Here is a 15,741-nt window from a genome sequence, read left to right as displayed (position 1 = left end):
GGCCCGAGCTCCAATCTATGCCCCCCCCCTTCGCTAAACTTCCATAACATATTTATCTAGCTACAACAACTGTCAACAACCTCCCTTACTCCATCTGTGCCTAAAACTAAAACAAAAATTCCACGAACAGAGATTCTTTTCTAGAACTGTCCATCTGTAGAATACAATACCGTGGGGCTGCTTCTCAGTTGACTCTAACATGGTCGTTTTTCAAGTCTAATGTAAATAAGGTCTTCTTGAGCCATCTTTTTATATAATTAAACCCTACCCAAGTTCCACCATGACTGATCATGTTGATTGCCTACTCTACCCAACACTCATTAATCCTTATCCTAGAGTGGCCTTCAAGCCTTAATTTTGACCTAAAAAAAAAATAAAAAAATAAATAAATAAAAAAAAAAAAACATGGCTACGTCAACTATCAATCAAATACTTAGGTTCAATTGTTCAATTTGTGGCAGACTGGTGTACAGTGGAAAAATCTATTTCCTGTTCATTGGAAAGAAAAAAAAAATCAACTATCAACTTAGTTTTCAGAGAATTATTGATCATCATAATCGACCCAAAAATCAGAACAGGATATTGTTCATTATAAATGAGGCCACGCTACAAAGAGAAAAAAAAAAAAAAAAAAAAATTAACAAATATTGCATCATAGCCATTAAAAACGAAAATTGTCTTCTTACGTAATCATCTTTCGATTGATACTCAGCAGAGGAATGTTGTTAGAATTACTTTGTTTTACAACATATCAACCCTTTTAGATTATTTAACACTTCCTTAATTTATTTAGCTAAAAGGATTTTATGCTTGAAGTCCATAATATTTTCAAACATTTAACAGATTCTATCCTGTACATAGATCACTTACAGATCGATTTCTTTTGTATATTTTGTGAATAAATCGTCTGCAATTGATTAATTCTATTTAATCAATAGAGTAGTCTGATTTGGTTTATTGGCCTTATAGATTGGAGAGTATAAACCCATAGTCTTCAAAAATGACATTACATTTTTGTACTTTATTTTTATTTATTTTTATTTTTATTAATTTATTTTTATTTTTTTTTTACATAGGAGTCACCACTTATCAAGACTCGGAGGCCACTCGAGGATATGAGTTAATGAGTGTACGGTAGTCAATGAGACATATTGTAGTAATCGTTAGTAATGGAAATTTGATAAATTGGATTAATTAAGGGGACAGCTCATCAAAAATTTGTTCACGTTGGACTTGAAGACAACCATATTGTAGTCAGAAAGCAGGAAAATGGAAGAGAGTTCCACAGAGGAGTGTTTTTTGTGAAAGTTTGACAAGGGGAGACCATAGATTGGAGCTCAGATGAGCACTTGCAATGAAAATGATGATAAAGCAGAGATAGTTCACAACATCTGTGGGAAAAAGGCTGCAAGGAAGAGAAAGGGGCGTCCCTCACTAAGCTACAAAGTCTATTTTGAACTGTCAAGGCTGGATAAGATGCTTCTAGCAGCTCCTGGACAGATGTGGCAAGAGTACTCCATCCTTGGATGAACTTGGCTCTTATATGGGTAGAAAATTGCATCCGCGGGGAGAAATTTACTGGAGCGATAGAAGGATCCCACTATTTTTTTAAGTGACCTTCACAACAGATTTGATGTACATGTTCCATTTCAGATCAGGAGTAAAGGTCAGGCACAGAAGCTTGTCAAAACATGGAACCCTCCCAAGACGAGATCCATTAATTTCAATGAATGCCAGATGGGGATCAGACCATTAATCGTGTAAAGATAGAAGCTTGGTATTAGATGCATTAAAATTAACCAGCCACCTCTCATCCCATTGTACCACGTATTCAAGATCAGAGGAGAGAGAATTTGGTCATTTACGACCTTTGAAGTGTTTCTATAGATGGTAGTGTTATCAGCATAGATGTCTATGCATGATTTTAGGATGGGATTTGAGAGATCAGGAAGAGAGTTGGGCCCAGGATGGACCCCTGAGGGACTCCAGCATTAATACTGTGAGCTTCTGATTTCTGCCAATCAACCACTACTCTTAAGAATCTATCAGAGATAAATGATTTAATAATTAAGACATTTCCAGCCATACCGTAGCTGGATATCTCGTGGAGTATACCTTTATGCCATACCCTATCAAAGGTCTTTGATATGTCCAGAGCAATTGTCCTAGAAAGGAAGCCTACATCGAGAGATTCGCTAATCCTATGAGATATAACAGTAAGCACGTCTGCTGTAGATCTAGCAGAACAGAAGCCATATTGCATGTCATTAAGAAGGTTATTTTTGCTGAGTTGGTTGACTACTTCTCTATTTAACAGATTCCAGCAACTTACTCATGATGCAGAGAAAACTTATCGGTCTGTACTGAGGGAGATGACTGATCTCCTGATTTCTTAAAAACGGGGCATACTGATGAGATTTTTCAGGGTGTTGGGAAGCAATTCTCCTAAAGACAATGCTTAAACAGCTTTGTAAGTATGAGAGCTAGTTCTGGTTGAAGCTTTTTAAGCACTATAATTGGAATGCCATCGGGGCCAGTTGCTTTACTAGAATTGAGGTTTTTGATTACCTTGACAATATCATAGATATTTATATGTCACATAGCAGTCCATTGATGATAGTTGGGAGAGAGCACATGCTTCTGTTCAGGACCTTGTTTGCTATTTTACTTGCAATAACCCTTATCCCTGAGTGGCTTCCGGGCCTTGATAAGTGGTGATCACTAAAAAAAAAAAAAAAAAAAAAAAAACTGGTGGGAACTAAGCCACTGCTTAGTTACTTTGGACTTAAAAGGCTGAACATACAACTCTCTTGCATTTTTTATTACTCTTTTACAGTGGTTGCTGGTAGTCCTGAAAGCGGCTTTAGTCTCAGTACATCTATTACATTGGAAGTAATGGAAAAAGTGATTTCTGTGTGCAATGGCAGCAGCATATTCTGGAGAGAACCATGGCTGACTGTTAGGTTTTTGCTGGAATTTTTTATAAGGGTATGAAGCAGTCTATACATACAATTAATCATTCCATCAGGTCTGACACATTCTTTTTAAACATGGAACGCAGAGGTAGATCTTATATAACTGTACGGAAGCTATCCCACTCAGCCATAGAGTATCGATATACTGTACAATGGAGAAGTACGTCTGGACTCATTACATTTTATTTTTATCTTAGCTGATACAACCGAGTTGTCAGAAGATTACAATAGAGACAGAACGAAAGATGAACATAGCCCAGGGCAAGTTGTGCGAAAAAGGTCTAAGACCTCAGAGGTAATTCCAAAGTCTAGCAGTTTGGCATCTAGAGATCTTTACAGTGTATGGGGGGGTATCTGGTTTGTTAGGAGTATTTCCATTGAGGGGTATTGTTTTTCACTGTAAAAAAAAAAAAAAAAATTAAAAAAAAAAAGAAAAAAAAACTTGATCAAATTAAGTTATTTTTCGGAGAACTTCATTCCATTATGGGTGGGTACAATATAACTTTGGATCTCATTAATCAGGTAAAGAAATAACAAAATGATAACAGATGGATTCATGAACAATCTGTTAGCTTATAAGCAATGGAGAAATTATGGCAGAACCTCCCCTCATCTGTCTTTTTTGAGAGGGCTAAACATTCCACACTGTGAACAGACATGAATGTTAGCTGAAGGATGAGCAGACAGGATGTGGTCAATTTTCTCGTAAAGATAGTAACTCCACTGTTTTGGGGATGATAGATGGAAAATATAAACACAGTGGTGTGAGTAAGTGCAACCCAGAAACACATATAAGGCAATTTAGGATCTTCTCTGGAGATGTCCTTATCACATGAAACCCATCTCTAATGTAGCCACATATTCCATACCTATGGCGATTTTAGGGGTCAGATTTGGATGTTAAGTTAGAGCATCCTTTAATTCCAAACTCATCTAGGGAAATAGTTGGTTCAATGCCAGTTTCACTTAAGAATGATAGATCTGGTTTGGTCCCCTGTAATTGGGGTTTAACCTCTGGAAAGTTGGAACGTAGACCCCTGATGTTGGAGGAGACATGGTAGTAGGGGTCTATGTTGGAAGTTGGAGTTTTGGGTTCTGTATTTTTTCTGGAGACTTTTCATGATGGAGTTTTGAGATTTGTGGAACGGGTCGACAAACTTGTTTAGAGCAGGGCAGAGAGAGAAAGTAAGGGAGAAAAAAAAAAAACAATGAAATATATTTTTTTTTTTTTTTTTTTTTTTTTTTGTAGTCCATGATAAGGTAAAGCCATAACAATTATCTACTAATATGGCATCAATATTTCCCACCAGAAGCTAATGCATGATCCGAAATCCATTCACCAAATGGCAATACAACTGCTCCAGTACTTAGTGGTTAATCCAAGGTTCAGGTTCCTTACTATCAGGCGGATAACGTCAGCCCAGTTAAAATGTTTACCTCCAGCACCATGGAAAATTTCTGACATATCAGGCAACTGCTCACGCAAAAATACTGTCGACCTAGAATGCAGCTTTTTTTCTCCCTTTGTCAGAAAAATCACTCATTCTAAATGAGGACTGAGGGACAAATTAGAAGCAAGGGTTACAGGAGCTGCTGATAATGCATCCACAATGCATTGTCTACTCACCATTAAAAAATAAGTATTTTACTTATATTAAGTTCAATTGACATGATTAGGGGAAAGTATGGCGATAAGAGCTGCTAGAAAGGACTTGTCCTGCCTTGATAGAGTTCAAAATAGACTTCGTAGCCGCGTAGTAGATGTCCTTTTCTCTTCACTGCAACCTCTATCTCACAGAAGAGATGTTGCGAGTTTGTCTCTGCTGTATCATTATTTTCATGGAAAGTGTTCAACTGAGCTTCAATCTATGGTACCCCCTTGCCAAACTTTCACAAGAAACACTCGTCTAGCTGAAAACACTATCAATAATTCCCCCCCACTCTTTATCTGTGCCTAAACCTAAACGTAGATTCCATGTACACAGCTTCTTTCTTAGAACTGCACGCCTGTGGAATTGCCTTCCGTTTTTCTGCGTTCCAGCTGACTACCATATGGTTGTCTTCAAGTCCAATGTAAACAAGTTCTTGATGAGCCGTTCCACTTGTTAACAAAGTTACTGAATTTCCATTACTAACGATTACTATATTGTCCAATTGACTATTGTACACTCTTAACCCTTATCCTTGAGTGGGCTCTGGGCCTTGATAAGTGGTTATGCCCATATAAAAAAAAAAGGTTCCCCACTCACTAACTGAAATAAAAAAACTCAGCAAGTTTATGTATGTAATTCTTGTGGCAACTCGGCTGTTTTCCTGGAGTTATACCAGACTTGATTTAAATGAAATCTGTTTACTCCTTTTGCTAGCATATTCGATACTAGACGACGCTTTATTAGTATGACTATTTGAAAAGTCTAAAGAATAACGTCAGCAGTTTTTTCTAATTTTTTCGCAAAGGAACTCATGAACAGACATCCAATTCAAAATTGGAAAAGGTGTTTATTTTGGAGGAAAAAAAAAATCACAAGTTGCAAATTGACAATAACAAATTCCAATAATAAATTTTACCAGCATACATTTAATAAAACACAATCAAATAAAAAAAATATAAATGATGTTAATTGCAGACTTGTTTTTTTAATAATTTCATGTTGTAATTTGGCTGCAAACGTATTCAATACGTATTTATTTTAAAATTTAAATTTCACTCAAAGCTTCTAACACGTATAATAATAAAAAAAAAAAAAACTATTGATTTTCAAATCGCGCAGCCAAGCACAACCTTTCCGGCATTACAAAAACAACACTGCAGTAAACATCACGTGGACTCTTCATTCAACTTTCATCAAACTAACATCACGGCGAGGAAAAAAAATATATATAAAAGACTGCCGAGGGAGTTATACTCTGAAATATATTTCTTAATATATTTTCTTACATATTTTTTGTTTATTTTAATAATTTCACGTAAAATTAACTAAAATCAATATAATCAATTTTAACATTTGCATCTAATAAATTAAAATAAATTGAATAGTGAAATCAATACAATTAATAATAACATTCGCATCTGATAAAAAATAAAATAAATGTCGCAAATTCATAACTTATCTACTAAAAGTGTCAATCTTTAATGCATAACTATTAGATACAGCTCCATATTTACCGTCTTCATCTTCTGTTACATAAGTATGACTTTCATTCCTGGATAACGCCGAATGCTTCTGCTAACAGATAAATATAAGAAGTGATTTCTTTAAACAGGCTGAAAAGAATTGTTATCAAATTTTATTTATCATAAACAATACCCACTCTGTGTTTCCAGCAGTGTTTAAGATAACATCTTCGGCATGATAGCTAAACAATACCTGAAAAGAAAATTAAAACTTGACTATATAAAGTGAAACTGAACTTTAGTCATTAGAGTAACTAGTAAGACGGAAAACCTTAACATTAGCGAAAGAGTAAAAAGTGTAAATTATGTTTAGAGGAAAAATTTCCAATCATAAAATTCAAAAAACATAATTCATAACAAAATGCAGACACAAAAAAAATATTTAAACTCAGATTAAGTAGAAATAAAAAGTAGAATAACAAATAGTGCCCCCAACCCACCCCGTTCTTGTCACTGACCCTAGAACTGGTACACGCTCTCGTCCTCATTATACTAAACCCCCCCCACCGCCGCAAGCAGACCCACTGACCCTCACAACCCAACAACTATTTAAATAAATCTACCCATAATTCCCACAGAGCCTCTCACACAAATTCCTGAAGATGTGTAGATGATTACATGAAAAGTTAAAACGTTGGACACTTCAAGAAGAAAAAATGCTTGGACAATACATCCATACCTGCAACGCATATACAAAAAAAATAATACAAAAAATTGAAAAAATAAAAGGTATTACAAAACAGAAGCTTTCTGTTGTCATTAACAATGTCTGTTTAAATTATATATATATATATATATATATATAAGTTATGAAAATATATTTATGGCAATTAAGCTACATAGAGGCTTAACATTTACTTATATATTCTCTTGTCAAATGTTAACATTTATTGAGCTTTTACATTGAACAGTTATATATCTGCTTATATATAAATAGGCATATTGTCTGTGTGTTCGTTTCCTATGGACTCCAAATATACTTTATGTGTCTGGGAGTGTTTTCAGGTTTTGTATCAAAATACCTCTGCAATAAGTACTGAAAATTTCAATCCAATTAAAGAAGGAAGAATTCAATCTTGACCAAAGTTAACACTTTAGACAGCCTAACATTACAAGTGTATTTGAGAAGCTTTAGTACATCACAAGCAGAAGAGCCCAGCAAATAAAATCAACAGCAGGTTCTTTGATAAGACAGAGGCACGTTTGAAATTAATGTTTCTGTTTAGAGCATAATCAAACCATGATACTTGACTTTTGCATTCTAAATTTTAGTTCCAACCAGTACTGAAAACAATTTTTTATAAAATAAACAGTAGGTTTTCTATGGTATAATATAGATTACAATACATTGTAGACAAAGTGTGTGGAGGCATGTGAAGCTTCCTATTGATGCACCGCGGTGGCTCCCCGACTAGAGTAGACAATCAACTTGATTGAAAAATTGGCAATTTCAACGATTTCAATGATAAAAGTATGACAAGTGTAGAACTTTTGTTGATCGTCATTCACTCCCAGAAAAGTCAGGTCTCCCTGCTAGTATGTATGTATATATATATATATATATATATACACTTGCAAAAACCAAAACAAGGACAAAAATTACATCATATTTCTATTTTTTTTTTTAATGTTACAATTGTTTCAATACTCAACTAAACAATTTTAAACTTTATATTGTTAAAAAATTTGAGGTTGGCATCTTGTCAGACTTATTGAAAGAAATACAAGGTTAATATGTATATGAACATGTTTTCATCCTGTTATTAACGGTATCAAGCAGTGTGACCCATCTCGTGTTTTGGTAAATTCTCTTACAATGTTTATGAAATTTGGGGGAGGGGGGGGGCTTATTTTCGTATATTATTAATTAGAAGACAATCTGTCCCAGGATAGGTAAAATTCTATAAACAAAATTGTGGCCCCATTTTCAAAGATTAAAATCAAGATAAAAATCAAAGCTTATGTTTAGAATCCTTATTCACATTTTCATCAAAATCCATTTTGATTCTGTTCAAAGAAAATGTCTCAAGATTTGAAACATTTTCTTTGATCAGAATCAAAATGGCTTAAGCTTAAAGAAATTGAAATTCTAGGAATCTTGCTTCATTAGTGCCTAATGACAATTCAAATTCAATGCAAATCTAATATATTTGAATTTTAAAATATAGGGTTCAAACAATATTACGACCCTTAAAAACCCTACAATATACTCCAACGAAACTAAAACTTTATAAAGAAAGAGATAAATTACGATGACTGTAAATTAATTACTTAGGAAGATTTTTAATGCGTTCAGAAAGTCCCTGTGTAGAAGTTCTTTTCAAGAGATGAAAAGCTTTGCTCACAACCAATTCCATCCTCTTGTAAATTCTATGCAAAGAAAATTGGTTCAGTTTCACCACAAGCTTCACTGATTCGAATATTGAATACCACTATTTTTCAATTCAAAGACTACATTGTGGACCAAGGGCAGTAACTCTGTTTTTCAATGAAAATACTACTTAATTGAAACATGTACAAATCTTTATAAAAAAAAAAAAAAAAAAACAGCTGCTAAGGGGGCTCAAAATTGAAAAAAAAAATGGAACTTGGCAAGTGTAAGTCAACTTAAAGTGCTCTCCTACACATGTGCAAATATATATTTATATATTTTACATTATTTTTAAGTTTTTAGTATGCATATGGATTTAGGTCAGATGGTATCTAATAAGGCTATAGAGCTATATGTTTTTGGTTTTGATTCTAGCTGATGGTACCCAAGTCATATTTATTTATTTTTTTACTTTTGAAATCGCTACTATATATTAAGTACAATAAAATAACACAGGCTGCTTGCTCGTAAGCCATAAATTTAAGAGAAAAGAAATTCCTGCTTATCTGAGTATATTTGTTTTGTGCTTTCAATTAAAAATACAGAGTATATAGAATATATGAGCAGCATTTGTTCAGTTCATAAAATACGTCATTTTGTGTATATTTGATCAAAACTTCTAAACAAGCCATGTTGTTTGCAACTGTTATTTTAATACTTGAGCCATTACTTATCAAGGCCTGCAGGCCACTCTAGGATAAGGGTTAGTGTTAGGTAGATAATGAGACAACGCCATTTTTTTTTAAATCTTTATTTTTTCTTAAATCGAGCCTTTAACTAAGTTTAATTATCTTTTGGGGTAACAGCACATGTCCAGAACTTCGACTATGAAGAAAAAAAAAAAAGAAAAAAGAAAAAATTCTCCAGTATTTGCAAAAAAAAATAAATAAAATAAATAAAAATCATACACCAAAAAGCACATAAATTGATCAAATAGATACGAAAGAAAATCATTTCTAAGCAAACTTGAGTTTTTCAAATGCCCTTGTTTCCCCATGTTAAAAATTGCTTTATAAAATCTTCCAAAAGCTTTATTTGGAGTTATCTCCCCTTTTCCTTGAGACTATTCAAGATGGCATCATGATAATTTGATTCTTTTATTTCAAAATAAAACTTGATAAACTTATGTGATTTTTGGTGTACACTATTTTCTTTCAGTCACAAGTATGTACATTATACAGAATTTTCTTTATGTTGTTTTCTCCTGGAGGGCTTGGAGAGAGTGAAATCTGGACAAACACCATTGTAACTATATACGCACATAGTTCAATCATATACTAGAAATAAATTAGAGTTGTTTAACATTCAATAGAAAAGATTTGAATCTGAAGAAAAAAAATGTACACAAAAGTTGAAACGAAAATGTTATTTGAGATATCAAAGCAACGACAGGAAAATCTTGTTATAATCCATTCTGAATTTAAAGTATTTCTTATGCCTATAAAAATTTAATTATAATAAAAAACATCTTAATAACAAATTATAAAATATAATTCAATAACTTGAGTGTTATTTCTTCTGCCCGTTACACCAATAATTTCCCGGGTAAGGTTAACACTTTTGTCCAAACTTCCAACTTCCAAACTTCTGTATATGTAACGCACCTTCTCTCAACTCCCAACGAACTTCTGCTAATTCAACTTATTTCTTCGAAATCTAAAGTCAAAATGAACGTCCCTCTAAAAAAAATCAACCCTCTTTTATCTCCAACCAGGAGCATCTCATTTGCATATTGGGTGGTTGCATTGCAGGCATATAAAGAGATAAGGCAGCCATTTTTGTTTTTTTCTTCTTCATTCATTTCATTCCACGACCGACCCGTTGAATTATGCACACGTGCTAATTAGGTAAGTCGCACGTTTCCTGTTGCGGCCAAACTACAGAATAGCATTTCAGAATTTTTTAGATTAGAATTGATATGTATTATGATGGTCGTTCCAAAAGTAAAGCCACCTACATTGTTTTTAAATTCAAAAAGTTGAAAGGCTACAAAGACGGAAATGGTATGATTAAAACGAGTAACCTTTTATGCTTCAAAATTAATTTTTCAACAGTCATCATGCACTTTTAGCAGGAATTCAATGACATCTCTGGTTATGTCCATAATGGGGATTGCTTCTTTTTTTTTTTTTTTTTTTCTTAAGTCTCACACAGTCAATATCTGCAACAGAGAAATTAAACTTTCGGATCATGAATGCATAAGTTTAGTCATCATAACAATGCAATTTTCAATCCCCTCTGATCCATTCGGATGAAATAAAAAAAAAAAAATAGGAGACATTACTTTTGGAACATTCCCTGTGATAGATTATATATTAGTGATGAGATATTTCCAAAATTTTTCCCAATTCGAACATAATTACTGGTTCTGGTCTAAATTACCGATTCTTTTTAAATTTTTAAATATATAATTGAATAAATGTTTTTATTTTTGTTTTTTGAATTACTGTAAAACTTCCATGTTAGGTCTGCATATATTTTCGCAAACATAAAAATTATACGGGGGGGGGGGGGTCTTTCTACGTACTTGTTTCTCAAATCTTTTTGCTGTAATTGATTGAAGATAACGAAACAACTAAAAACTTGGTAAACTGGATTACTTAAGAACTTATCAAGAACTTGTTTACATCAGACTTGAAGATGACCTTATTGTAGTCAGCCGGAAAGCAAGCAAATGGAATAGAGTTCCACAGGTGTGCAGTTCTAAGATAAAAACTCTTTGTTCATGGGATCTACATTTAGGTTTAGGCACAGATAAAGAGTGGGAGAAATTATTGATAGTGTTTTCAGTTAGACGAGTGTTTCTCGTGAATGTTTGGTGAGGGGGGGGACCATAGATTGGAGCTCAGACGAGCACTTTCCATGAAAATAATGATAAAGCAGAGACAGGCTTGCAATGTCTCTTCTGTGAGAAAGAGGTTGCAGGAAACAGAAAAGGGCATCCCCCACTAGGCTACAAAGTCTATTTTGAACTCTGTCAAGGCAGGATAAGTCCTTTTTAGCAGCTCCTGCCAAGATGTGGCAACAGTACTCAATCCTTGGACGTACCTGGCTCTTATATGGGTAGAGAATTGCATCAGCAGTGAGATATCTACTGGATCGATAAAAGGATCTAACCATTTTCCCAGCGACCTTGGCAACAGATTTGATGTATGTGTTCCATTTCATATCAGGAGTAATGGTCAAACCCAGGAGCTTTTCAAAACATGGAGTCTCCCTAAGACGAGAAGCATTCATTTCAATTGATGCTAGATGGGGATCAGAACATTGATGATGTAAAGACAAAAGCTTGGTTTTAAATGCATTAAAAGTAACCAGCCACCTCTTTCCTCATTGTACCACATGCTCAAGATCAGAAGAAAGAGAATCCGCTACAAAAAAGACAGTATAGCTATGAAAATGCAAATGACATAAAAATTCAATATGTTCACACAAGCTGCCTATATCTGGTACAAATTTTCCAAATGTTACAATTCCCTTTTAACCAAAATTGTACCTTTCTATACAAGTTCCAGTAAAATTCACTCTCCAAAACAACATATATAGAGAGGGGGTAGCTCAATACTTACTCCCTCAAGACTTTCTTCTCATACATTCTCATCATATACAGGATTATTTTACTTTATTACTGTTTTCCTCTTTTCACCACACCTCATTTTTGACAAAAATAATCATCCGTCCATTTTCAATCATCGGACTTTTCCAGTGATTACATTAGTTGTTTTCTTTCATTCCAGTAATCCATTGCTCTCTCAACATCTCAATTTTTCTGAATAATTATCATATCAACTGAATAAAAAATGGAGTCCAGATAGCCAAAAATCATTACTCACATTTCTTTGTCTAATTACGAAATGATTCGCCCGCAAATTTCATACCTACAGTCACACGCCGTCACTATTTTTCTAGCATTGCATTCATCCATTCAGATTTCAACACAGTCATTGATTAGCCGGTTCTCGCATTTTCTTTTCTAAAATAAACATCATTATGCTGTGCAATATCAGCATTAAATATTTACATTTCAATACATGTACTTCGCATTATCATAGACAATCAACTCATTTAAATACAATTAATTCAACAACGATATACCCATGTGAGCTGCATTTGTGTTTTGGAGGGTTTTTCAGTTGTATTCCAGAACAAACAATATTTTTGTTCGATAAACTGTTTTACTAACTGTTGCTGTGGACATACACAAAACAGAGAAACATTTTTTTTCACAAATGTCCTGGACAAATTGATCTTTCCTCTCATTGGTCTTAAAAATATCGCACCATTCTTGGGCAACCAAAAGTCTGTCATTTTCTTTTTATTAATCAACAGAGGACCAAATGCAGAAAAAAAAAAGTTGATTTCTAAATGCTGACAGCCCACTTGGGAACGCTGATCATGCAGTGATAATGGTCGAAATAGCCCTAAACTCTAGACCCAAAACTGAAGAGCCAGTGCTCAAAACAACGAGATATTATAAAAAGGCTGACTGGGAAGCCATCAGAGATCTTATCAGAGATGCCCCATGGGGAAATATTTTTTTCTCTTCCTGCTGAACAGAGCGCAAATGAGACCACTGAATGGTTCAAAACAGCAATTAAAGCACATGTTCTCATGCGGAAATTTTATAGCAAACCCCACTCTCCCCAATGGTTTACTTCTACTTGCGCAACTGCCTTGCTCAAAGGCAGCATGCATACCGCAGATTTAACCGACATAAGTCCAGTTCAAACGGACAGAAGTATATAGAAGCTAGAAGTAAAGTTAAGGAAATAGCGACAGCTAAGAGAGAATTTACTGAAACCACTAAAAAACGCATTGAAGCACAAAAATTAGGAACTTGTGACTTCTGGAAAATCTACAACAGTGTAGTAAATAATGGGCAATCAACAATTCCCTCACTAACCAACAATCACAAGGTTGTTTGCTCAGCAACCGACAAGGCTAATATGCTTGCCAGCCGGTTTGCCTCCAACTCCACACTGGACCCTTCCAACCACCCCCTGCCTGACTTTCCTTTGCGGACAGACGCCACGCTAGACGATCTATATAAAAAAAAAAAATTTTAAAAACCCTGCTTCGGTGCATGCTATCATAAAAAATCTTGACACCTCAAAAGCATATGGACCTGATCTCATCCCAGCTGTGCTATTAAAGTGCTCAGCCGAAGTAGCTCCAGTTCTCTCCAAACTCTACAACAAATGCCTTAATGAATCATGCTTTTCGGGCTGTTGGAAAACTGCTTCTGTGGTACCAGTATTCAAGAATTCTGGCGAAAGAACTGATCCATCAAATTATCGCCCCATTAGCCTCCTCCCATTTTTCACCAAAATATTTGAGATCATAATTAACCATGCTCTAGTCCGGCACCGTACAGATGCTAAACTTCTGACTGACAAACAATATGGATTTAGACAAGCCCGTTCCACCGCAGACATCCTCACTGTAATCTCTGAATGTATATACCATTCACTGGGCAGAGCGGTAGCTCTAGATATATCTAAGGCTTTTGACAGGATATGACATGAGGGTTTCCTCAGGAAAATTAAATCATACGGTATCACTGGTAGAATACTCAACATAATTAAATCCTTCTTAGATAAGAGAAAAATCTAGGTTGTCCTCGACGGTCGTACATCTAAACAATATGATATAAACGCGCGAGTGCCTCAGGGGTCTATTCTTGGACCTCTATTGTTCCTAATATTTATTAATGACCTCCCCGACAAAACTGCCTCTGAGATGGGTATATATGCTGATGACACCACACTCTATAACAGGCATGACAGGAAAACAAATGAACACATAACTAAAAAAAATGGCAAAAACACTAGAGGATGACCTCCGATCTGTAGTAGAATGGGGACAAAAATGGATGGTCACATTCAATGCTGCCAAGACTAAACTGGTTTCATTCAATAATTACAAGAAACCTTCTCTGCCACCAATAGCAATGGCCAGTGACTCCCTATCTGAGAGCACATCTTTCAAACTGCTTGACCTAACGTTCACAGGAAACATGAGTTAGAACAATTACATTGTAAACATTGCCAGGGTCGCTGCAAAGAAGGAAGGTTCTCTCTACCGTGCGAGAAAACTACTGACACCTGAAAATATCCTGTACCTCTATAAGGCCACCATTCACCCATGTATGGAGTATTGCTGTCACATTTGGGCTGGTGCATCTGCTGCTAGTCTCTCGCTCCTAGACAAGGTTCAAAAGAGTCGCCAATCTGATAGGCCCTGAACTGGCATCTAAGCTTCAGTCTCTGTCCCATCAATGAAACGTTGCATCCTTCTGCCTGTTCTACAAGTATTTTAATGGTGAATGCTCTGAAGAACTGCAGACACTAGTGCCCCCACGGCGTAAATACCCCCGACAAACCCGACAAGCAGCTAAATCCCACCCCTTCACGGTAGAGATCCATAGATGCAAGAGAGCCTTTTACTCCAGTAGTTTCTTCCCCAGAACCGCTAGACTCTAGAATTCCATTCCAGGTCTCTGCTTCCCCAACTGTACTGACATGCAGATGTTCAAGTGTAATGTGAACCGAAATCTTGCTGCCCAAATCCCTACATAGTGCCCCAGTAGTTGCTGCCCCTAATAGTAGCCCCCCTACACCAAAGTGGCAATGTGCCTTGTTTGGGGTGAAAATGTAATAAAAAAAAAATAAAAAATATTTGGGTCTGGTACGAAGCTATCCTTACTTTGTTTCATACTTCCAACAGGCAACGCCAGTATATAGGTCCTACTAGCTTATATATATTCAAGCAGACATTAAATACAACAGAGATATTTTGCTTGATTTTTTTTTTTTTTTTTTTCCGATTTTCCATATAATCTTTATATCAAAATCGAAAATATTAATGAAAGTTCCATAGTTATTAACGAGTCCATGGGCCAATATTGATTTTGCTTGAATAGCTGCCTAAATGTATAAATTTCATATAATGTATGTAATGTTAAATCTAGCTAGCTGACCAATCAGATTCATTATTATTCCCTCTTGTGAGTTTATGTTTTCATTAGCTAACTTTTACTTCCTCTTATTTTATTGTTTAATATAGAGGTGATTCACCCTTTTTTGAGATTGTGCTAAATTAATATGTGACCTTATTTTAACATGCGTGTGTTTCTATTTCAGATACTGGTTTAGATTAATTTTTTAATGATTTTATTTTATGTATTCTTATTCTAAAGTAAAGTTTATTCTGCATATACA

At 35.0% G+C, this 15,741-nt stretch overlaps 1 protein-coding gene across 3 annotated transcripts in view; it reads right to left on the bottom strand.

Annotated features, from left to right (window-relative positions):
- LOC145283845 (phosphoacetylglucosamine mutase-like) overlaps window positions 1–15,741 on the bottom strand; it is a 198,143-nt gene that overhangs the window by 40,668 nt on the left and 141,734 nt on the right. For all 3 annotated transcript variants that reach the window (XM_080132953.1, XM_080132954.1, XM_080132955.1), the window contains exon 13: window positions 6,288–6,343. In XM_080132953.1, the coding sequence (XP_079989079.1) occupies window positions 6,288–6,343 (56 nt within the window). The remainder of the gene's footprint in view (window positions 1–6,287; window positions 6,344–15,741) is intronic.

This window comes from Euprymna scolopes, chromosome 8, assembly GCF_053919585.1.
Source record: "Euprymna scolopes isolate OS-2025 chromosome 8, ASM5391958v1, whole genome shotgun sequence".
NCBI lineage: Eukaryota > Metazoa > Mollusca > Cephalopoda > Sepiida > Sepiolidae > Euprymna > Euprymna scolopes.
Note: the sequence above shows the minus strand (reverse complement) of the source record. Positions and strands in the feature narration are given on the sequence as shown.